This window comes from Poromitra crassiceps (assembly GCF_964638095.1).
Source record: "Poromitra crassiceps genome assembly, chromosome: 29".
Lineage (NCBI taxonomy): Eukaryota > Metazoa > Chordata > Actinopteri > Beryciformes > Melamphaidae > Poromitra > Poromitra crassiceps.
The window spans coordinates 18671622-18696621 of NC_139641.1; the positions used below are offsets into that span (position 1 = coordinate 18671622).

Sequence of the window (25000 nt, forward strand, 5' to 3'; positions counted from 1 at the left end):
CTAACGTTATCAACACGCCCACTCGCTCGCTCTGGACTTTAAAGTCGAGCTGAACCCAAAAATGACTTTTCTTTTCTTTTAGTTCAAATACCTGGGTATGCAGTGCACCTATTTAATGATGTATGCAAACAAAATCACAACAATCTAATTTCTTTAGTTTTTCACACTTTTTCACATCAAAAGTTAATTTTTCAAGATTTCATTGATAACAGTAATGTACAGTTTGCTGACGTCACCTAGTACTATCACATTTCTACCCCATTTCAACCAATCATATCACGACATGCAGCTGTCAATCAAATCTTCATTTTAGGATAATTTTCTCTTCCAAATGAAGTCGAAAATGGCGCCTAGTGCCTGTCATCTGGCAGAATTCCTATCCCATAAACTAACTACTAACTTGTCCAATTGTTAGAAACATGAACAAAAAACAAAAACTATAATCTCTAAGAATGCAAAGAAATGTAACTGACTCATTAAAACGCGCATTCCAGGGATATGGTATTTACAGCAGCGATAATGGCGCGCGCATCCGAGAGCTTGGTTGTCAGGGGTCGCACTTCGGAGATTCCAGGCCGACGTGCTGCACTCTCCGCTCGGCAACACGAAGGCAGCTGGCTGCCTGCGGCTCGCTGAGCTCCACTCCTCCCGTCAAAAGGCTCTTCCTGAGGGGAGTGCCACAACACACTGAATCCCACTCGATTTGGAGGCGGAACACGCCAGGATTGGCCAAAGCCCAATCCAGTCCCCAGAATTGTCAAATAAAATAATCGACATGATACTATGACCCGCCTCTCAACCTGTCATCTTAGACAAACTATGTTTTCAGTCTGAAACAGACTCATTATGCACGTGACGAACAGGTTCAGTTCGACTTTAAACTGTAGTATTCAAACATGAGCTGCTCTGCCAGCCACACAGACTATGGGCGCAGGTGGTTAAGATCCGTTCGCTCACTCACAACGGACAATTGTTCATACATAAACCCCATCTGAGTAATGTGTGGATATCGTCCGGAGTTCACTACATGTCTGAAAAGGGCTTTAGAGAGAGAAAGCTGTCCCAAATATGATCACTGTTATTATTCCACTGCCACCTTTTTACACAATCAACTTTACTCACTGTCCCTTCCACCTTTCCTCTAACTCCCCACTGTTCAACTATCAGACAAAAGCAGAAGTGGTTTCAAAATAATCTCAAAACTTTATAATCCTGTGTGACAGAGTCTGGCTCTCAAAATAGGATCAAGCTCGTGTCTAGTACAATCCAAACCTTGTCACAATAACACAGAACGTCTTTGCACAGAAACATCAAGCCAGAAGTCTCAAAAGCGATGGGAGCAGCCTACCTTCTACAGCATGGGGCTATGACATCTAGACAGCCCGGCTTGTATGGCCAGCCCAGTCGGTAGTGGAGGCCAGATTCAGGCAGCCTCAGCTCATAAGACGCTTCTTAAAACAAAAGTCACACACACACACTCGAACACGTGAAAACAGAGGGAAAACTACGAGAGACTTGGAGAGCAGGAGCCATACGTGGCTGGCTTCAATCAGACTGGCAGACCAACCTGGCAGAGAGGGGGCTGCGCACCTGAAATCCATGGATATAATCTCTAAGCCACTCCCACTTCCTGTTTGATCCTCTCTGATGCAAAGACGTAAATTAACATATTATCATTAAACAAGGGGGTGTCTGACAATACATTTTAGTCACACATTATCACTCTGACACCTGTATTAATTCATCGAAACACATACTGTACTTTCTCCCTTCCGCCAGCTACAAAGACCCCATCTTCTTTGAGGAGTGTAAGCAGGAGTACATCCGGGAGAAGCTGGAGTTCCAGCAGACGGGCGTCCCCAGCAAGAACCGCAAACAGAAACTCCCAACCAGCATGTAAACAAACCCAGTTGCTCCTTTTGAAGGAGCCATGTCTATATTTTGGTGTGAAAGAGCGTGGAACCTGTTCAAAATGTATTGTATATATTCTTTAGTATGTATATGTATGCACATTATTCTGTCAGAAGCCACAAAGGTTGATTAAAACTATATTGCCTTGGTTCAATCAATAGTGCAAGTCAAAGCTTTAAGCAGTTATATTTGTTATTATCTGTCCATCTTTCTGTCCATTTACAGTATATCCACTACAGTATTAGCCTGGTAAACCAGCCCGTCACGTGAACTCATATTTCATTTGGTTCACGTGACGGGCTGGTTTACCAGGCTACTACAGTATCAGCCCAATGACTAAACTACTGCTGATATCAGTGCTAATATCTTCATGGAAGTTTGCAGTCATATGTAGAGGGAGGCAAGCTATCTGCTGGCTTCTTTGTAGTGTCTATATTGTACATAAAGTTGAGGTTTGCTCATTTGAATTAAAGCAAGGATAGCACTAGTGCTAATGTTGAAGGAGTCTGTTTTGGCCTCATGACTTGGGATATCATCACGTCTTTTTTCTATTAAATTGACAGTGAACTTTGAACTTTGAGCTTGTCTTGTCAGCTTTAAAGTGATCATACTCATATGGAAGTCTGAAGTTAATTTAACTGGATCTCAAGTGAATAAATGAATAAGGAACTTGAAGAGTCAGATCACTTTTTTAATGAAAAATAATAAAATATACAGATCCTTTCCAAAAAATTTGAATTTCATGGAAATATCATGGCATCGAGGCAGTAATTAAAGCAAAAGGATTCCCGACCAAGTATTGAGTGCAGGCATGAACATAACTTTTCAGAAGATCGACATTTCTGTTTTGAAAATACCGGTTTTTGATTGGTTTCATGTGATATTTAATTTCTTGAAATACTGTTTTGGGGGTTTTATGAGCTGGAAGCCAGACTTATGCAAAGTTAAACAAATAAATAGTTGAAATACTTTACTTTGCATGTAATGAATCTATAATCTATGAAAGTTGCGGTAACACTTTATAATAACGTTCAGTCATAAGTCATTTATAAGCCTTTAGTTGAACTAATCACTTACAAAACATGAATATACATTTGTAGATTATTAATCAATTTTATGTTAACATATACAAATGTGTTGTAAGTCATCTATAAACTTTTACTAAATGAAGTGTTCCTCACCTGTTATAAATGATGTGTAAATCATTTACAATGCTTTCTGCATCCCCTAATCTAAAGTGTAAACCAGTCATCACACAAATGTGTTGCATACAAGGATTGTACAAGTGGCAGGCTGGTACCTGGCTCTGATCTACAGTACAGAATTGCATCCGTGATATGATTGGTTTGCAGTCAAAATGTCAACTAAACTACAGCAGCTTGACATGCTATAGCTGAGAGCCAGAGGGCTTGTTCGGAACCTCATTTATGAAATATGAATCGAAACAAGGAACAACCTCACAGTCACTTTCATTCATTTGTTTAATTTAAGTCATATTTACAAACAGTCTGAAGTGCAGTAATTCTAAAATATAATTCATATCTACTGTACATTGCATTTTGGTTTGCAAATCGTTTACAGAAGTATGAAAAAATTACTGCTGTAAAATAACATTTCTTAAAAAGTAAGAAAAAAACAGACCACAATTATGAAACAGCGAAAACAAACCAACAAAAAAACCAACAGAAAATCGCTTCAACAACCATGGGCCTTTGTGCTTTGTGCACCTATTTGACAAATCACAGCTCACATTACTTCAGGTAAATATTCACTTATTCTCTGTCTTTTCCCCACAGCCGAACAGCTCTTAAAACACACAAGAAACCTTAAGGGGGCGGGTGGGGGAGGAAAAGCCAAAACCAATGGTTTGGAGTGCAAAACGGGGGCCTGGCAGAGTACTGAAAGCCCACCATATACATGTATAGAGATTATACACATTCTTCACTGTGTATATCCTGTGATCTACGAATGATTTGTTTTGCGTCTGTACAAAGTCTTACATCTTTCAGGTCGCACTCGACTGATGCTCACAAAGGGAAACTGAAGAGAAGAGACTTCCCTCCTCACACAACAGCTGACCTCATAACTGCACAACAAATGCATCATAGAGAAACATTTCAGCAACAGTACAGAGAGTTTTAGATACATTTTTCCATCCTTGAAAATCTGCGCGAACCAGACCAGGTTTCCGACCCAGACAGAGGGAGCGTTCAGTAAGTCAGTAAGTCCGGAAAATTGAAAAAGGTCAAAGGTCATCCATAATAACAAGCGTGCTCCCAAAATGCGAAGCCTTTGCATCTCCGGCGTCCCTTTACAATTGCGAAAAGAAAACAACAACACATGATGGTTATTGTTTTGACAGCAGTTCTGAGAGAGTAGAGTATGTGTTTAACACGTAGCCGTAGGCTTGCTTTGTGGAACCATTTTTATAATGCATGTGAAATCGTGAAACAGTTCAGCCTTCTTTTTTGGGTGTTAGTGAGATTGAAGTGTTTAACAAAAAAAAAACAGGAAAAGTCAAAAAGTGGCGACAAGATAGCTCAGCAGGCCAATATAAACAGTGAATAGAAAAAAGGGAGCTTCTTGATGCTTATAAAGAATTTAATTAATAAAGAAGTAATGTACAGGTGTACTTAAATAGTTAATACACAATACATCTTCAGGACAGGACAAGGGCACAAGCAACGCGTTTCAACCTCTGGTCTTCGCCTACAGCCTGACGAAGACCAGAGGTTGAAACGCGTTGCGTCTTTTGTGCCCTTGTCCTGTCCTGAAGATGTATTGTGTATTAACTATTTAAGTATAACTGTACATTACTTCTTTATTAAATAAATTCTTCATAAGCATCAAGAAGCTCCCTTTTTTCTATTCACAAAAAAAAACACATCATTTTTCTGGGTCGCAAATTATTCCCATGTAGCCTAAAGTACTCGATCATCTCAAAAATCCAAATGATCGCATTCTCATAAATGTTACCATTTTGTTAAGCATAGGTAGTTTAAGATATCGCTACCCCAAATTGCTCATTTGGTGGCGGTTTCATTTTGGAACAGAACGCTTCGTTGATCCTATAGTTCACTGTACGTCAGACTCCATCACAGTACAAAAACAAACACATCGAGTCCTCATACCTACGCCTCTCCTTTGCACGATCGTGATACACCCATGATGGGACTATATATCTTGTATACTTTACAATGGTCAAATGTAAATGTAAAAAGACTTAGATTGGAGGGAATACTGCTTTACAAAACCTATAGTAGTATTTATATGCATCCAGCTGTGTGAACCAGAGTGAACGGAGCAGGAGGCCCTTTCAGCCCTATTGGATTTATTATGATGACGAGACGTGGATGCAGGCAGGCGAGGAAGGCCCGCGCGAGATCTGCACACACACACGCACACACACACACACACGTTCAGGTATGTTCAGACACGCACACACTCGCACAGAAATGCATTTTCTCGCGCAGAAATGCATTTTGCTCGTACCCACTTATGCGTGTACGACGTGCAGCGAGCACGCAGGCAGACATGCCAATGATGAGTCTGTTGAGGGTCTCTCTCTCAACGTTTCCCTCTGCAAAGCCAGATATATTCTGTTCTGCACCAATGTGGCCAGAGACGCCACATCAATGAGTTTCCGGTTGGTTGGTTGGTTGGGGGGAGGGGTTGGGGTTGGGGGGGGGGGGGGTTTAAAACCCCGAAAAGCCCCGTTTCTGGTGCCACGGTTAGTTCCCACGGCCGGTTGGTCCAGTCCAGTCCAGAGGAGTGGTCTTATCAACTTAAGGCAGGTTAGGTGGTCGCTATGTGGCAGGTTTGGAGAGTCCATTCATTCACCTATCATTCGCTCTTCGTTTATTAATCATCCGTCCGCTCCATCAGAGTCCCTCTCAATAGGGCTTGGCCCACTCTGTGTTGGGGGGGCTCCTGGGACTGCAGTTCCCCATGGAGGAGGAGGAGTTGGAGGCGGCGGAGTGTCCCTCCCAGAACATGGCGTCGCTGGGCTTGGGCGGGCTGGGGAAGGACCTGGAGCTGTCATCCAGGGAGGCCTGGTTGAGGGGCGGCGGGGGCAGCAGGACGGAGCAGGGGTCGCTCTCTGCGGAGGAGCAGTGCTGCTGGGCCGGCCACGGCCCCTGGTACCAGCACTCCTCCCTCAGGCCGTCCAACGGCGGGGGGCCCGAGGGGGCCCCGGCGGGAGGAGGGCAGGGGCGGCCCGAGCTGGACGGAACCGGGGGGGCACTGGGGGGGCGAGGCACGGACACCCGGAGAACTGGGTGGTGGTTGTTGTTCTTCTCCACGTCGTCCAGACACTGGATGGGAACCGTTGAGGCAGCTAGGAGACAGAGGGAGGGATAGATAAGGAGGGACAGTTAGTTAACAGACAAGTTTGATGAAGCAGCTTAAAAAGTTAGATACATTACATTCAACTTCTCATGATGACAAACTGCCCACACAGAATCTACAGCTGGGTACACTGTGGTCATGTCATTATTGGTAGCAGCAGCATTCGTGGCAGAATTGGTTGAGTTTGTTTATTCAACATTTCTTAGAGAAACTCGTTGCCAACTTTCAACCAGCCGTGTTGCCTGAACATGGAAACACCATATACATTGTATACAACATGGTCAGTGTTGGGCAAGTTACTTTCAAAATGTAATAAATTACATATTACTAGTTACTTTAATTTGAAAGTAATAAGTTACTTTGCAATATTACTGTGTAGAGTAACTCGTTACTTATTACACTACTTTTGCATTACTTTCACCAAAATAACTGCAGAACCAGAATGACATCGCCACCCTGGAACCATCCTGAAAAATAATTTAAAGACGAGATAAACCCAATGGAACCCAAGTGGTGCATCGAAATGAAGATTGATTGACAGCTGTTATGTCGTGATATGATTGGCTGAAAAGGGGTCGAAATTTGATAGTACTATGTGATTTCAGCAAACTGTTATGAATGAAATCTTGAAAAATGAACTTTTGACGTGAAAAAGTGTGAAAAACGAAAGAAATTAGATTTTTGTGAATTTGTTTGCATACATTATTAAATAGGTACACTGAATACCCAGGTATTCGAACTAAAAGAAAAGAAAAAACAGTTTTGGGTTCAGCTCGTCTTTAAACAGTCTTGAAGTCAGTGTAAACCATCCAAAATTCTAAATGTTCTCCTTTTCATTTCCTTTGTTAAAGCCCTGTTTATTTTGCTAAGCCCCAAATGTCTTTTCACCAAGAATGATTGAACCCCACCTTTATTGATACGTGGCTGGGATGGATTCTGAAAAGAGAGAATATGGAGGAGTGGGTTGGATTATGGACAGAAACAAGTGTATGTGGCCATTAAGAGAAAAGGGCTTTTCACACTACACTTAGCAGGGTTAAGTCAGTCTCAGCCTGGGGCTAAGGCAGCTGTTAGCCCAGGGCTAAGAAAGCTTTCACACTTGCACAATCCTGGCCCACTCCAAAGCCCAGGCTAGCTGGCCCTGCTCTGTTATCCCCGACTTTTTGGGGATAACCCCCGACTTTCCATCTCCACCACACATTGTTAACAATGCGTGTGTGAAAAGTGGCTAAGTTAGCCTGGGGCTATCTTAGCCCTACTATAGAGCATGTAGTGTGAAAAGCCCTATGACACAGTTATGATCATTATATTACATGGAAAAATGTGATCTTCTTGGCCAGTTTTACCAGCAATTTACCAGGATTCTGTTTCTCCATTTTGCTTAAAGGTTTCAGATACATTTTCTATCGACTGTCGACCGTAAATTGTCTGAGACTCATTTTGAGAATTTCATTTATGGAAGCACTTTCCTCCAGCCGTTCATTTTCACAACCATTTTACACAATGTTGTAGCTGTGTAAGAAGAACAACTCATCTGGCTTTTGGCAAACAATCATTTGATTTGAAGGGAGTGAAAGTGGAACCATGGTGGATACACCAATATATTACATCTTGCTATGTCTGGCGCACAAAATCAGTCTGTAGGCAGTGTGTAGGCCAAAGGCCAAAGAACACACACACACACACACACACACACAGGCGCGCGAAGTGCGTTTGGCAAAGCGTTTTGATCCCTGACTAAAATAGGCTGCATAGTAGGTAGGGGTGCTCCGATCCGGCTAAGCCACGATCCGATCCGATTCCGATTCCTGGGGTCACGATCCGATTCCAGAATCGATTCTCGATTCCAACGTTTCTCGATTCCAGAATCTAGAATCGATTCTCAATTATGTAGTTTTATATTGCAATAACACACAAAGGTAAATCTAAGACAAAAAATGACAAATGTATTAATGCTGAACTTCAAATTCAACTTCTGAAGTATTACAGTCGGGGCCTAAATTCATTTTGCAAACTAGGGGGGAATTCCCCTCTTATGTTCTTCAGATAAGATGGATTTATAGGCTGGGGGGGATCTGTAGACTTTGAGAAGGATTTATAGATTTTGGGGGGAATACATTAACCAGAGTTCTTAAGTGCAAGAGGTGGTGGCACCGTGGCAGTACAGTACACAAATGACATGAACATTTGGACACTTATTCAGCCGTATCTTGCATGTTGCGTTCAGGTGCACTGTAAACTGTTTTTTTTGTTGTTGTTTTTTTTACTATACGAAGAAGAATCGATTCTTGGGAGTTTGGAATCGATCTAGGAATCGTGGCATTAAGAATCGCGATCCTTTCAAGAAGCGATCATTTGGAGCACCCCTAATAGTAGGTGAGAGACTAGAGTGAAAAATCACACATCAGGCATACATATACATATAGGCTATCAGGCATGAGGCATAGCAAAACCTCTCCACCATGTAAACACCGCAGCCACCAATCAATCAATTTCATAAACAATCAAATGAAATTCACCAGAACAATATGAACGCCTAATCAAACAAAGCAGGATACACACACTAAGCCAGGCTCTATTCATATCAGGCATACTGTGTAGGCAGACGTGCATAATACAGGTCAGATACGATATCCTAATCACACACACATCATCACTCTACTATCAAATCATCATCTTGAGCGGATAATAAAGTTTAAATGAGAGTCCCCTCCCTCCCTCCCTCCCTCCCTTCTCCTCTGCCGTGAGAGGGTCTCCTGAGTCTGGGATTTTAATAAAAGTGATTCCAAAGGAGGAACATTAGAAGAATACAGATGCAGCGCAGATCACAGACGCCCACCTCTCCCTTCCTCTGCCTCTCTCTCTTGCCTTCTCTCTCTCTCTGTCTCATCTCAGTTACAGGATTACCCCTCTTATTCAGTGGAATAAATAGGCCCATATTTATTTTCTTGCCATATTTCATTCTAATTTTCACCTCCTGGTCTGTTCTTCTGACACAGCGAGGGAATAGACAACAGAGGTAATCTCACAGGCTGGAACACATCATCTCCAAAGGGAGAGGAGTGCCAGGGACAGACCGTTTCATCGCGTCCTTTATCAAAGTCTTTGAGTACGTTGATCATAATCTGAAGTCGTATCACACCCAAAATTTCAACAAGGATCTGCAGGAGAGATCTTCTTATGAAAGAGTACCTCTCGGGGGTTCCTACTGCTTTTTAACAGTGAAATTAAAAAGGGTTCCTAGTTCCTCATTGCGCGGCTCGCGAGACAATGGCGGCTCTCAAAGCTTTAGTTGGCGGCTCTAAGAAATAGATTTTTTTTTAAGATTTTTTCCCCCCTGCTCTTCCCAAAATTTCAATAAACCTTTATGGCATATTATTACAATACAACAATACTGGTGTTGACAGTAATAGAAGGTGCCAAATCATTCAAAACAATAAGCATTTTGCTTTTAGGAGTATTGTGCCAGCACTGTTCCAAAACGTGTCAACGTGTGTCGTTGCCTGGGAAACGCACATCCCATAATACAATTGTTCGCATCGCATCCCATAATAGTATGATGATACTTGGGATGCCATTGCGAACATAGATGTGAACAGGTTAGCTAACACTTTAGCGTCGCCAGCGACGGCCCCCACCGACGGCCCCCACCGTTGCGAAATCCCTCCAGGCCTGAAAGATTTTCTAGGGGAAACTGGTATATACGTGTGTGTGTGTGTGTGTGTGTGTGTGTGTGTGTGTGTGTGTGTGTGTGTGTGTGTGTGTGTGTAAAACAATAAAACAAAAAAATGGTAGGCAGATGTGCTTGGTTGGGTTGGCTTTTGGTGTTTTGCGGTAAAAGTGGCTCTCCTATTGACTTTGTCCTGCCAGTGCGGCTCTCATCGAAGAAATAGTGAGGATCACTGATTTAAAACATTTTTGGTTTACATGAGCGAGTTTGTAGCTGAAACACCAGATTATGTTGAAAATCAAGGACTTTTCAAGGAGTTTATTCAAATTCAAGCATATTCTTAACCTTGAAAACATGACCGTTAAAATAAAAGTATTTTCCAAGGTTTCAAGACTTTGTATGACTTTTTAGTGCAGCAACACTGGTAACGTCCTCCTTAAGCAGAAGACAACTGTCCTTAATGTTAGTTGTCATGAGTTCCCATCTAAGAGAAGCAGGGTTTCAATTCCAGCCAATGTACTTTTGAGTGCACTTAACCCAAATACTGTAGCTGACATCCAGGGTAAATAAACACTTATTTTCAAATGATAGGTTGGTTAAATATACTCCTAAATAGGGATGTAACGATAATGATAACAGTGATACAATTCCTTACGATAACCGTACCGTTTAAAATTTGCATTATCATTAAAACCGTGATTACCGTGCTTTGAAAAACATGGTAAATACTGTCCATCATCAAACAAACCCTTGGAGTGAGTGTATCAATCCTTTTTGGGTCTGAGTTTCCAGTATGAAACGTTGTAAAATGATTTCAGTGAGTCTCTCAGTACTTTTTGAAAATTTTCAGCAATTTTTTAGGAATACTGTGATAATACGATAACCGTGATAATTTTGGTCACGATAATCATAATGTGAAATGTTCATACCGTTACATCTCTACTCCTAAAGCTGGACAATTAATAGTAATAATAAAAAATATATAAATACAAGAATTGAAATCCCAATATGAACTTATGCGATTTCCACATTGCAACGGCTACAATGAAAACTTGAGAAAACAGAATCATGAAACAAAATACTTAACACCACGACTTTTCTACCATTTTAAAGCTAGAAAATTACAACTGCAATATAATTGTTTTTGTCAATAATATAAAACCAATAATATAAAATCATAACAAGACTAAATAACACATGTTAGAAATTTGGTGGTGGTGGTGGTGGGGGGGATCAAGCCTATAAACATAGACTTTATGAAGCAGTTTAAAAGACGAGTCTTGAGGCAAGAATCACTTTCAGTCTTGAATCTGGAGTGTGGGACAGACAGAAGGACCCAGGCCAGCACAAAGATCTCCGGCTGCACTGAGGCAACTGGTACCCAGTGGGGTGATGCTAACACTATACACTCCTATAGGGCGGATACAGGATGCTATAGCAGTGGCCCACACTGGGACACTTCCCCCGCTGTCTCTTCACACCTGAGGAGGTGTGAAAAGACAGCGGTACATCAGTATCACACATGTACCCGCTCGTACACAGAACAGCGGCGGTGCATTATGAACACAGTCACACATGTACCGCACATACATTGAATGCCATCCAAAATCGTGCAATCCGATGTTTTCTGGGTAGGGGTGCACCGATCGATCGACAAGCAATCTGTATCGGCCGATTTTGACCTCAAATATGCGATCGGCTGATTGCCGATATTTCGGCTGATTGCCAATATTTTTTTTATATTATTATTTTTTATTATTTATTATTTTTATTTTTATTTTAATAAAAAAAAAGCCCTATCACTAATCAGGCTTTCCAATGATATAAAATACAATGCCAATTGGTATTATTAAAGGGGAGAAATAATCGACCTAAAATAACGTTTCCAAACTTTCTTTGAGGAGTTTATACAGTATATCGGTGATCGGTAATCGGTCGGTGATCGGTTGGGCAGATATTTCCCATAGGCGATCGGCAATCGGTGATCGGTGGCAAAAAACGTGATCGGTGCACCCCTATTTCTGGGTGTACATAAATTTACACCTGTGTTGGCTTTTCAAGGGGATATGGGTTGGGAGCCTTGTTTGATCAAACAAAAAGGTGAAATGTTGAGATTGTGGAACCGTCTATCTAATATGCCAGAGAGTAGAGCAGCAAAACAAGTGTTTCACTGGGATAAAGCACATATCTATCCATGGTGTAATGATATGAATGATGTGTTCAGGGAAGCCGACCAGCAATTTATTTTCAGAAACGGTTTACGTTGTAGTGTTCGCTATATTAAACATAGGCTATTTCTTGATTATAAAGAAAAATGGGCCAATGACATCTGGCTCAAACCAAAACTTAGAACATATGTTCAAATTAAAAACATGTTCACTCCAGAACCCTATGTTACTTTACCCCTGGATAGATCCAGAAGATCTTTATGTGCCCAGTTGAGAACGGGTACCCTCCCTTTGGCTATTGAGGTTGGCAGGTTCAATTCTATTACTGAGGAGGAGAGACTTTGTACTGTATGTGAATCAGGTGTTGTGGAAGATTAATTTAATTTTTTGTTTCATTGTACACATTTCATTGAGGAACCAAGATTGTCTCTATTTCAGTTAATGCAAAATAAGAAACCGGAACTATTTTGGTCAGGAGATGATGCATGCGAAGTTGGAATGGTTGTTCAGAGATGAAGTCTTCAGTTTGGCCAGGTTTATTGGGAGGGCTTGGAAATTCAGAATGGAGAAGTTGGTTATCTGAATATACAACTCTGTCTTGTCTTGTTTATGTTTGAGCGTTTTGTAGCTTGTTTGTTGATTTGTTTGTATTGTTGAACTTGAATGATTTGTGTCTTGTAAGCCCAGACGGGCTGGGCACCATGAATATGGTGCAAGACACATAAATACAAATCTATCTATCTACACAGAACATGGGTGAGTGTGCATAAATTCAGCGTGGAATAACCTGTAATAGCGTGTGTGTGTGTGTATGTGTGTGTGTGTGTGTGTGTGTGTGCTCGCTCACCTTGTCTGTTGTCGTTGAGCAGTGGCCTGAGTTTCCTGACCAGGCCAGTTTGGTGCTTGAGCTCCAGGTGGACACGAGTGATCTCGCAGCACAAACCCTGGAACGTCTGCTGCATGCTCCTCTCCCTGCAGGCACAACACATTGGACATTGGTTTGAAGGAGGGCCTCACGATACGATACGTGTCAACTTGCTTATATATTTTCATAGTTATTCAAACTCAGACTCCTAAATTTCTTCACAATAATATAACTGTATATAGTTCAAATATCCATACACACTCCACCAGAGGGGCGAGTGGTGGACTGATAACTTTACCCCGACCAAAGTCCAACTACATGAAGAAGGCTGTAATATATTACACGGCTATAGGGTCATGGAACAATCTTCCAGGTGCAACTTAGATGTTATCTACATTCACACAAACCATTCTGATTTATATCATATCATGTCTCATCTCATCTGCTTTCTATGTCTGTTTTATAGATTATTACAAAGAAATGTGCTTATTATCATAAGTTAAAGCTTTGGTCCACAGGCTAGTGGACCTTGTTTTATCTGGTTTTAGATTTGCTTTTAACTCTTGTTTTCTTTTTCTTCTGCTTTCATTTTTTGTTTTCTTTCATTCTTACATAATATAGATGTTTATTTATTTTTTGCATTCTATTTCATTGTTGTATGTCATACAATGTGTATTGTTGTCTTGGACCCCCGGAAGACTAGTGGTCGTCTAGGCGGCAGCTAATGGGGATCCTTTTAGTAAACAAATAAACGATACATGGGTCACAATACGATTGTATCATGATACATTGTGATACGATACATACATATTGTACTTAATGCAGTGTTTCCCCTAGAAACATTTTCAGGCCTGGAGGGATTTCGAAACGTACCCCGACCGCAACGGTGGGGGCCGTCGCTGGCGACGCTAAACTTTTAGCTAACCTGTTCACATCTATGTTCGCAATGGCATCCCAAGTATCATCATACTATTATGGGATGTGATGCGAACAGTTGTATTATGGGATGTGCGTTTCCCAGGCAACGACACGCATTGATGACACATATTGGAACAGCGCTGCACACTGGCACAATACTCCTAAAAGCAGAATGCTTATTGTTTTGAATGATTTGGCACCTTCTATTACTGTCAACACCAGTATTGTTGTATTGTAATAATATGCCATAAAGGTTTATTGAATTTGGGGGAGAGCAGAAAAAAAGTAGAATGGTAGGGGAAACACTGTAATGTACTGACAATTTAAAATACAGCTGAAAAAAAAAAGAGCTTGCACGGGTCTGAAGGAAACATGAGGAGTTGCTTACAGTATCATCCTGTTACTATTGCTTCTCCCACAAGGCATTTGATCCTGGCGTACATTACAGATGACGTGTTGTGTCTGTCTCATACACTTAATGACACCGCTGATATGTTTTAGCATGGTTTCAGCTGGGTTCATGTAGAGGTGGGCTGCCGTGGTTTTGTGGCAAAGTCCGTTATTGCCTTACTAACTGAGTTGGGCATTCGGGGACGGAGCCTGAAACTTGCGGTTAGCAACATGTCTCAGGCAGCAGAACGAGCAAGTGAATGGCTGTGGCTAAGGAGGAAACATGCTAGCTGGGGAGCTCGCTAAGGTCAGATTGATTGTTTGTTGTTGGTCATGATTAACGGTCCGCATCAACAGGGCTGAATCATTGACGGTGGTGGTGTAGTTAGGGATTGTTTGTTGTTGGTCATGATTGACGGTCCGCATCAACAGGGCTGAATCATTGACAGTGGTGGTGTAGTCAGGAATGTCATACCGAACCGACCTGGATAGCTAGGCTTAGATAGTGAGGTAATATGCAGTTGTGCGGTGGTAGCATGGAGGGGGGTGTTTCCAGGACGCTGGATTACACCGTTAAGCCTTCTTGAGGTGTCGTGGGCCTAACTTAACGAAACATCGGTGAAGGAAGGTGCCCACTTGAAAACCCCAATGACATGCTTCATACTGCTGTTGGCTAGGGTAGGTAACTGGTGATTTGTGTCTTGTTTATTAGTTTGTTAGCCTGTTAGCTTGTTTTATTCTGGATTGGGCTTCTAAATGTGTTTTTCCTCAGATTTTGGCACAAGGGATAGTAACATCTTGTCCTGTGTATTAAGTAATATGTGACCAACTCAACCCGAAAATGGCTCACGTGTTTTGCGTCATCAATCGGTTTTGGCAATCGGCACATAAAAGCATAAATCTGAACTCTCCATTCTCATATTTAGGCCGAAAATCTGCAGATTCCGATCGCTGGCCAACCGATCAGTGCCCCCTTAGTTAATAAAGCACAGCAGTAGATGATGATGCTTCAGCACGGGTTTGTAAATGCGTCGTGTGCGAGACAGCAATGCGCACGGCTCTTATACTATATATATATACTATACTATATATACATACATATATACTATATATATACACATCACAATGTTACGATGGTGGGGGCTGAGAGCAACGGCTGTGCCCGACATCGTCCATCGCACCAGCCCTATAGCCTGGTAAACCAGCACGTCACGTGAACTCACATTTCATTTGGTTCTGCGAGACAGTTTGGTCCCAAGGCCTGGGAGGGTGTTAAACAGAAGCTGCAAAAGTGGATGAGCCAATCAGCGACTGCGCTCAGTGCCCTGTGATTGACAGCGCAAGTTGGCCAATCAGGAACGCCTCTAGCACTGCACGAATAAAACAATAATGGCCGCCTCCCTGCCTGTCCGCCTCAAGGAGTAACGTCAATGTTCGTCTAGTTTAAAACAGCCATAAAGTGCAGTTATTGCAGAAATAGACTCAATAACAACAATTAAACAAGTACAGGAGTATCGCCGCAACAGCGGAGTTTCTCTGGAGAAAATATGTTTTTGCCATTCTCCCGAGTGGATTTGGGCTTGACTGGATCCGACGCTGATTGGCTGAAGGAGTTGTCTGTCAAGGTAAGTACACCCGCCCAACCTCCGCCCACTGTGATACACTGGGGTCAGACGGTCTCGCAGAACGAAATGAAATGTGAGTTCACGTGACCGGCTGGTTTACCAGGCTGCCAACCTTAAGTAATGTTGTCCGTAACGTTAACATAAACATATAACATCTTACCGAGAGGGAGAGAGAGCAGCCATCGCTAACAGCTAAGCTAAGTACGTAACTAGCTGATCAGAAAATAGAGAGAGAGAGCTGCGAGTGCTTATGCAGAACTAGTGCACGCAGCGGGTAATGAGCCACTGCTGATGACGAATAGCGAGATGAACCGGGCTGAGAGAGCAGAGAAAACAGCCGCATACTCCAGGCATGCTCCTAGCCAAACATCCTGCACATGATGATGCCTTCAGGGTGCCTCTAAGTCTGCACATGATGATGCCTTCAGGGTGCCTCTCTAAAGTCTGCACGTAACTTCGTGTCACCAGGCTCTCTCTCTCAAAAAATAAGAAGAGTCACGTGAGTGTGGCGTTCAAAAGGCCATCTGGAATCTGTCGCTACAAAAGAAATAAACTGGGTGTGTATTATTGGACAGACATGGAACTAACTTTGCAGTGTGAGCCATCTTACACAGACGATGTGCTGTAACACAGTGCTGCAGTTTAAATTTTTCCTGTTGTGTTTCTTTTTTCTATGTTTGAGACATGCAAATGTCTCAAACATAGACTATACCAGCGATCCTCAAAGTCCAGACGCCGTCCTATCCGGACCGATCCCTATGACCTACAAATCATTGAGAATTGTTACATTTTCACTAAGCATTTCTATTTTAACCCCTCACATGCTTTTCTAGCCTTTACGGTACTGGTTTACCTGCCAGGAAGCTCACAGACCAATGCATGCACTGTAAATCATCACACATGATGCTACTCAGCCAATCAAATATCTGAATCGATTCTGCCTGCTGCTCCCAGTGTTGCAGGTGAGAGAGTGTCAGTGACACACGGAGGGAGGAGAGGCGAGAGACTCTGATAAATGCGAGAAATAGAAGTAATTTCACATGGCGTGCTCAAAAGAAACGAGTAGACCGCAAAAACAAAGCTTTAGTTTTAATCCGGAGCTTAAGCTGCTTTCACACATGTTTGGAATTCAGGAGTTATCTAGAGGCCATACGGATGGCTGTCATATGTGAATGTCTGCATGCGGCTCATGCGCGCTCCCGCGGAGCCTCGTCCTAGCCGGAGGGAAGTGTACCCCCAGCCGTAGTCGCAGAAGCGTATTGTCCCAACCCCCCCCCCCCCCCCCTCCAGAGCTCCGTGAGCTCGTGAGTGCATGAGGACAGAGACGATCGTGACAGATTATTATTATATAAATAGTCGATGTGAATGAGCGAGCAAAAAACACATGCCATTTGGTTTTCAAATGAAGCTCAAAACTGCTCCGTGTGCGACAGCCAACATGTTGCGGATTGCTGGATTGAAAGGCTCATGGCTCTGATCTGATTTCATGTCTGCTTCGCACAGCACACACATTTAATAAGCATTTTTGGACGCGAGGGTCGTCCCGCTTCCCAGTATTGGACATCGCTAGGTAGGGTATCTGGATCTGGTTGCGTTCATGTCTTTGATTTAACGTTTACACAGCGTTCGCGCAAATTCCAAGTAGCGTCAAGTCAGGCAGTATAAAACGAAAACTTCCGGGTATAACCTTCGCAATAATGGCAATTAAATAAAGTAAATGCACGTGTAATGTTTTTTTGTGTGTGTTTCGAAAGATACAGAACGGAGATAAACTGGAAGAATATCTGCTCCCTTCGAAAAGTCAATTTTAACCCGTAGTGAGTCGACATTCTGATTTTTTGTTACTAAGTACGGTAATACAACATTTATTTTATTTTGAAGGTAAAAACGTCTAGCTTCCTGTATTCTGTATAATTCTAGTAGGTTTGAGGCATTTTAGGACTGAACATAGCAAAGACCTGTTTTGTTTGTACTGCTTGCGACTCGAGGAAATCGATGCATCTGGGCGTGAGTTGTAGGGTTGTTTAATTAATTACTTACTAACGTTATGAGCAAACGATTATATGCCGTGAACGTTAGGCAGTTATCGCCCATTATGTATTTTTAGTTTTCACAACTGTGTGGTCATGCCCAAATTCCCCCACCCCCGCCGCCCGCCCCCTCTCTACTTTACAAACTCTGCGGAGGTGCTACTCATGTGTGAATGCAACATGCCTCATGTGTGAAAGGGTACACTTCACCTATCATCCGGGGCAGGCTCAGTGGGGGGCAACCCTGACCTGATCCGGAGTTCATGTGTGAAAGTGGCTTTAGATGTTCATTCATTATTCTCACGGGCAGTTCAAAACCAGTATGTCTCATGTGAAACGCGACGTGATCCTGACCTGTCTATGAAAGCGCCACACATGAGCAAACACACACACTCAAATCCAGACTGAGGGCACACTCACACATCACTGCCCAACGGCATGTGAAGTTTGCATTGCGAACGATCGACAGACAGACAGACAGACAGATAGATAGATAGATAGATAGATAGATAGACAGACAGATAGATAGGGAGCTCACTTCTCTCAAGAGTAAAGGTGGAGGTTTGTTGGCTGAGACTGTTAAAATGTGAAATGGAGTTAACAAAAGGAAGAAAAGCGGAAACTTATTTTTCTAAAATTAAAGCACTTAAGATGCACATTTTCCCAAAGCACTCTGTTGTATATTATTTTTAAATGCAGCCATTATTTTTTACTTGAAATGAGACAAGAACATGTATTTATTATTTAGTGTAGGCTAGTTAATTAAAACTAATCCAGTTAAATATGAAAACTGTAAATAAACATTGTTGGCTACTGCAATCATTGAAGTAGCCTAAGTTCAATGGCACTGAATCGCACTGGCACTGAACGCAAGCTACGTTACAATGTTCCAGACCTTTGCTGGAGTACCCCTGGACTATACTATACATGGCTATATAATTTGTAAAGATTTTTTTATAAAAAAAAATATATATGCTGTATTCTGTTCTTAAAATGTTTTATATTTTTGGAAAGATAATTTTATTTCAAATTGTTTTATTTATTTATTTTTAATGTATTTCATGTTTTGTGTTTGTAAGTTTAATTGGGTTTCTGATTTATTATATATCGAGTATTGAATCAGTATCGAGTATTGTACCGGTATCGAGTATCGTGATACTAAACTTGGTATCGGTATCAAAGTCAAAGTTTTGGTATCGTGACACTAGTCTGTGATACTGTGAAACCGCAGTATTTTTGTCCATCAAAAACTCATACCGGCACAGCCCTAGATACCATTTGTTTATTATATCACAATCGCAAATCGCAATATTGTCGACAATAATCGCACCTTTTCCCCAAATCGTGCAGCACTGCTCTACTCATCACCGGCAATGAACGCTAAGCTTCACACTAACAGTAAAAAAGGAAGCATGCTGGTGTTTGAGGCCGGCAACAACACCTAAAAACGGTCCTTTCCACACCTCAGGGTTAGGGTTATCTTCCACACCTTAGGTGAAGATGCAGAAATCTCATCAACACTTTGCATTCATGATGTCAAACACCTGCCTGAAACAGTGAGAATAGCTGAAGGGGAAAACAAACAGCTATATATAAAAAGCTTTGTTTTAAAGCCCTGTGAAGATTGCTGACAACTGAAACGATTATGCTTCATCACAAACTGATTTTCTTCATGCTATGTGAGACAACGCTGCATAAGACATAGATTTACACCAGATTATCTCTGCCAAGTCCGTATGCCATAGATCACTGTATCCATGAACATTTTTCACTGTGGAGATTTAATGAATTTATTTATAAAAGAACACAACAAATTCATAGATGATATTCACAGTTCAGACGGTGGTTCTATTGCTTCTCTGATTAAGTGCTGATCATACTGTATGTATGCATGCAGTCAGTCACACAGGGAAACAAAGCTGCAGCCTCCTCTAGTGGCCAAAGAGGACAAGTGCACTCCACGGTGCATTTACAGTATATATACAAATAGAAAGCATGCAGGACAAGACAGTGACATCACAGCCACTTTGAGATATCTCGAATGTCCCAAGCGTGCTCCTCATGTGTCAGACCCCTAGTCATGATTGGTAGCAGCTATATTGTCTTTCTTCTAGATGTTTGAACAAAGCCCGTGCAGATTAGGAACAGCGTGTGCAATGAGAGGTGATAAAGGTATATCACAGTATATTTAATTTATACATCCTGAAACTACGTAAAAATAAATACAAATCTATATGACTGATCGCATGTGTGATGATGTGTCCAAAGGCTAGTTGTACGGATGTGGTGCAGGATAAACCCACCTAAATTCAGTTTATCCACCTTTATGTGTGTGGAATGGTTTTGAAACATTTACATATTTTTTTAGGCCGACTTGTAGACATTATAATATTGTATTTGCTCTCATGTCAACCTAAAAAGATGGCGCTATTTCTCATAATTAATGTGATCATTTCCTGTTTTTTTTTCTATTATTGTCTCTAAAGAATAAATATGTGATGTGATCATTTACCTGCAAGGCTACCTGCTGACTGTGGTCATGTGACCTAATTATGTTACTGAGTCACATGACATATGAACTATTGGTTCTTTGTTTGGAATAGAGCTCGACAGTCATGTGACTTTCTGTGTCGTTTCACAGCTTAAAGGGATAGTTTGGTTTGTTTGCAGTGGGGTCCTATCAGCTAGTTCGATAACACTTAAGCTGCGTTCACACCGACCTATTAAAGTTTTTCGCTGGTGTCGAGTTTACATACAAAGTCAATGCAAACGAGCGATTGAGCGTATATTCACCTGGGAGAAAAATCGCTGGGCGTCCGAGCGGCAGAGACAGAGCGACAGGGAGAAAATACGCTCGTCGCTCAAGATGAAATATCCCAACTCGAGTGAAAATACGCTGGCATCAGTCGCTCGCTGTTCAATGCTGATTGGCTGCCGTGTGAGAGGGAGTCAAGCATCACACTGGCTTGGAACAAACCGCTGGTTTATTGTGTGGCAACAAACTGCATTGACAGGCTGACAGCTGACATGAAGTGAAGTCTGTACTACCGGTATGCAGCTCGCATTAGGAGCACGCTGATAGGCTTAGCTTGTAAACAATGACGGTGGCTCGTAGTGGACAAACAGCATGACATTGCGTAACGTTATATCCCCCACATGTCCGTCATTTCGTGTGCCTGTTGATGAGCGATTTAAACAGAGCGACAGAGCGATTCCAAAGGGTTGAATCAAGCGACAGAGCGAAAAATAAATATCTCGGTGTGAACACAGCTTTACTGAAATAGGTACAGTGATCTGGGCGCTGAGCGCACCGTTTATCGAGACCCAGCACTCCAAGCAACAGCCTCAACAGCTCTGTCTCTCTACTACACGAGGTCAAGAAATAAAACGTAATTTAGCCACCTAAACAAATCAATATCAGTGTACATGCACGCTCTATTTTGACAATTTTCAGCGCTTTACTTTACCGTCAAACAGCAGTTTCATTCGGCACTGCTTTTTCTCCCAACCGTACAACTACCGTATTCCTCCGCTAAACGCCAGCACAGAGCACAGAGCCGCGGTTTACAAAACAGGAAGGCTTAGAAGAGAGATAAAACACTGACTTACTTTAGAGACAACAAGTCACCTGGCCTCTCTGGTCTGGGACGTTTTCCACAATTTATCTTGGGAATGGTGAAAAAGGTCTGCAGGACACCCTGGCATTTAGGCAGCATATTATGGCAGTTCCTCGTATCTCTCTTTCTGCCTGTTCACTCTCTCTGCAAAAGTTCCTCTTCTGTATATTACTCTCTCTGGTTCATAATTGTATCCTCTTGTCACCAAGGTGAATGGCATATCATCCTCGCTATCAAAATCACATATTTTCGTTTGTGTATTCTATTTGTTGTGTCTTCACTAACAAGCTGGGAGAAATAACCCAAAATAACAGCTGATCTGCGGAGTAATCCAGCACCGCGGCTCTGTGCAGGCTTTTAGCGGAGGAATACGGTAGTTGTACGGTTGGGAGAAAAAGCAGTGCCGAATGCGACGGCTGTTTGACGGAAAAGTAAAGCGCTGAAAATGGTCAAAATAGAGCGTGCATGTACACGGATATCGATTTGTTTAGGTGGGCGTTGTTTTAGGTGGCTAAATTACGTTTTAGTTCTTGACCCCGTGTAGTAGAGAGACAGAGCTGCGAAGGCTGTTGCTTGGAGTGCTGGGTCTTGATAAACGGTGCGCTCAGCGTCCAGATCACTGTACCTATTTCAGTTAGTGTTATCGAACTAGCTGATAGGACCCCACTTCAAACAAACCAAACTATCCCTTTAATGATGTCATCATGCACTGAGGAAGTCTGAATGAGACCGAAACGTCTGCACTTTACACCTTTTTTATTAAAGCATGATCATAATCTTTATAGGCCTGTTTTTTTTAATCAGATTCATTACACTCAATCACCTATTATTGACCTACGCACAGTACAGTCATTTGTATTTAGACCACCTCAAAAGGTGCGGTGAGTTCTGTAGATCCATTATTAAACGTATAGAACACATCATGATGAGTGTAGTAGTTTCAAACTGATGTACTTTATATCAGAGTGGGCCGGGGGTCTTTTAAGTAAATTAATTAATTTTCTTTTGATTATTGTTTATGTTGGCCGTTGCTTACGATGATCTGGAAGGGCACCTGTTTATTCACCACTATGTCACGGGTTGCTTGTTTCAACTATGTGAAATGAAGTGCTTGGAAAAGCAGTTGGACACCAACTTTCCTACCTGGTGTGGTACTGTGCGTCGTGGGTCTGATCCAAGTCTGGTCCGTTCAGCCCCTGGGTTTCCTCCTAAAACAAAGTCAAAGTTGCTGTAGTAGGATACACAGTGTGTAGTAGGAGACACAGTGTGCGGAGCTGTTTTATGTCAAATACTCTTAATAATGTTATTGATTATGAGAAATGACTCACGCCTCCTCCCCTCCCACATCAACTCATCAGTCTGAAGGGTTTCAAGTTGAACCATAGCTGCTCCCACTCAGCTCTCTCTCTGCTAGACAGTTTTTCTGTGTGGCCCCGTCTCACTCTTTCTTAACTTCTCTCCCAAGGACCTTGGCCAAGCTGCTTTCCGTCATGGATAACCCTTCCCAACCTCTCTACAGCAGTGGTTCTTTTTTTAATAAAAAAAAAATGCTACATGTTACTTATTCCTTCTCAAACTACTTCCTACATGGTGCTAGTCTATCAAAATATCTTGGCTGTCATTGATTGTGTCGCATCGTGGTTTTCTGTACTGTTGACAAATTGTGATATTGCAAGTCGCTTTGGACAAAACAAAAGCGTCTGCTAAATGACGTAATGTAAATGTAATGTAATAAAAAAAAATAAAGATATATATTTTTTTGCAAAATCTTCATAGTTCAACGAAAATAGTTTATGCTTTAAATCTAAATGGTTCATGGATTGGATTACATTCTAATAACAAACCAATCAAATTAAAAGTCAAGCACGTTACCATGGAAACAATTAAGCTTAGCCCAAAATCACAAATCAGAATGAGGGGGTCCCCGGTATATTTTCTATCTTGTAAGGGGTCCTTGGCTGAAAAACATTTGAGAACCTCTGCTCTACAGCACTCTGGTCAGCCAGAGAAGCACCTTCAGTGGCAGGCTGATCTCCAAGCACTTTTTTACCTCTTTGTCTCTCTTACCCTGTCCCTGCCAGGACTAGCTCCCTTGTCTTTTTTATCTTTTTATTGGCTCTTAATTTTTTGTATTTTATCATGCTTTTTATCTGTACTTTGTTATTTGTATGTACACCTGGAAGCTGCTGTACAACAGAATTTCCCTCAGGATTAATAAAGTATTTATCTATCTCTCTATCTCTCTCTCAGGGTTCCCACACCTTCTTAAGCGTCAAATTCCAGGACTGTTCCATTACTTTCCAGGCCTAATTCCCTCAAATTCAAGGACCCAGCACCATAGTTTGAGACACAGATCAAGAAGTTTCATGACTTGTTACAACACTGAGGCCTTACAGAAGCTCACAGACAACTAAAGAGAGAGAGAGGCTTGAATGTGTCAACACTTCTCAGCTGTGCTGTGTAACTTACAGTGATGGTAGACTACATGCAGACAGCGTATGGTAGCCTATTTATTCATGTGAAATCAATCAATCAATGAACAATGTCAATCAATGTGTCCAGTACTTAAAGAAACTGGACACGGTGTACCACTGTGCTTTGCGTTTTACGACTAACTGCAGCTATCGTGTACATCATTGTACTTTGTATGCTGTTGCAAATTGTCCGTCTCTGTCTGTCCGTAGACTCTCTCACTGGCTGACTTTGATCTATAAATCTATTCTTGGGCTTCTTCCTACATATCTGTGTTTACATATGTGTAGAAACCTCAGCCATTATGGCCTGCGCTCTCAGGACATCATTCAGATGCAGGTCCCTAGAGTCAGAACTGAACTGGGTAAAAAGCCTTTTAAATTTTCTGCCCCCTCTACCTGGAATGATGTGCAGAAGGACTTGAAATGATCTAATCTTATAACTCTGGGGGAATTCAGGTCAATTTTAAGAGACAGAGAAATGAGTTCTCTTGGCTCTTGTGATGCCCTGCGGTGTAACCCAACTATTGTTTCCTGAGTGAGTGACTGTATTTTATCTGTTTATTTTGTCTTTGTGTGTATTGATGTAACTGTCTTTATGCTGCCGTTTTGGCCAGGTCGCTCTTGGAAAAGAGGTTTTAATCTCAATGAGTTTTTACCTGGTTAAATAAAGGATATTGATCGATTGATTGATTGATTGAAGCACTTTCAAGGACCCATGTTTATGTCTATTTTCAAAAACTTTCAAGGCCGTGATTTCTCCCTCCCTCCCACCAAATTCACAAACTTTCAAGGATGTCAAGGCTCCGTGGAGCCCTGTAATCTCTTCCTTTGTCTTCCCTTCCTCCATTACCCCCATTACCCCATCTCTCTGTCCATTACCCCACCTCTCTGTCCATTACCCCACCTCTCTGTCCATTACCCCACCTCTCTGTCCATTACCCCCACCTCTCTGTCCACCCCTTCCTCCATTACCGTCTGTCATCTC

At 42.0% G+C, this 25000-nt stretch overlaps 2 protein-coding genes across 2 annotated transcripts in view; one reads left to right on the forward strand and one right to left on the reverse strand.

The window, feature by feature from the left end:
• cmc1 (C-x(9)-C motif containing 1) overlaps positions 1-2985 on the forward strand; it is a 14477-nt gene extending 11492 nt beyond the window's left edge. Inside the window, exon 4 of the mRNA XM_083662539.1 lies at positions 1780-2985. Within this exon, the coding sequence (XP_083518665.1) occupies positions 1780-1900 (121 nt within the window). The 3' untranslated portion in view covers positions 1901-2985. The remainder of the gene's footprint in view (positions 1-1779) is intronic.
• Positions 2986-4815: 1830 nt separating this feature from the next.
• The window catches only part of azi2 (5-azacytidine induced 2), a 35475-nt gene continuing 15290 nt past the window's right edge, over positions 4816-25000 (reverse strand). The window contains exons 6-8 of the mRNA XM_083662506.1: positions 22685-22749; positions 12944-13068; positions 4816-6247 (exon numbers count right to left, since the gene is read on the reverse strand). Of these exons, the coding sequence (XP_083518632.1) occupies positions 5805-6247; positions 12944-13068; positions 22685-22749 (633 nt within the window). The 3' untranslated portion in view covers positions 4816-5804. The remainder of the gene's footprint in view (positions 6248-12943; positions 13069-22684; positions 22750-25000) is intronic.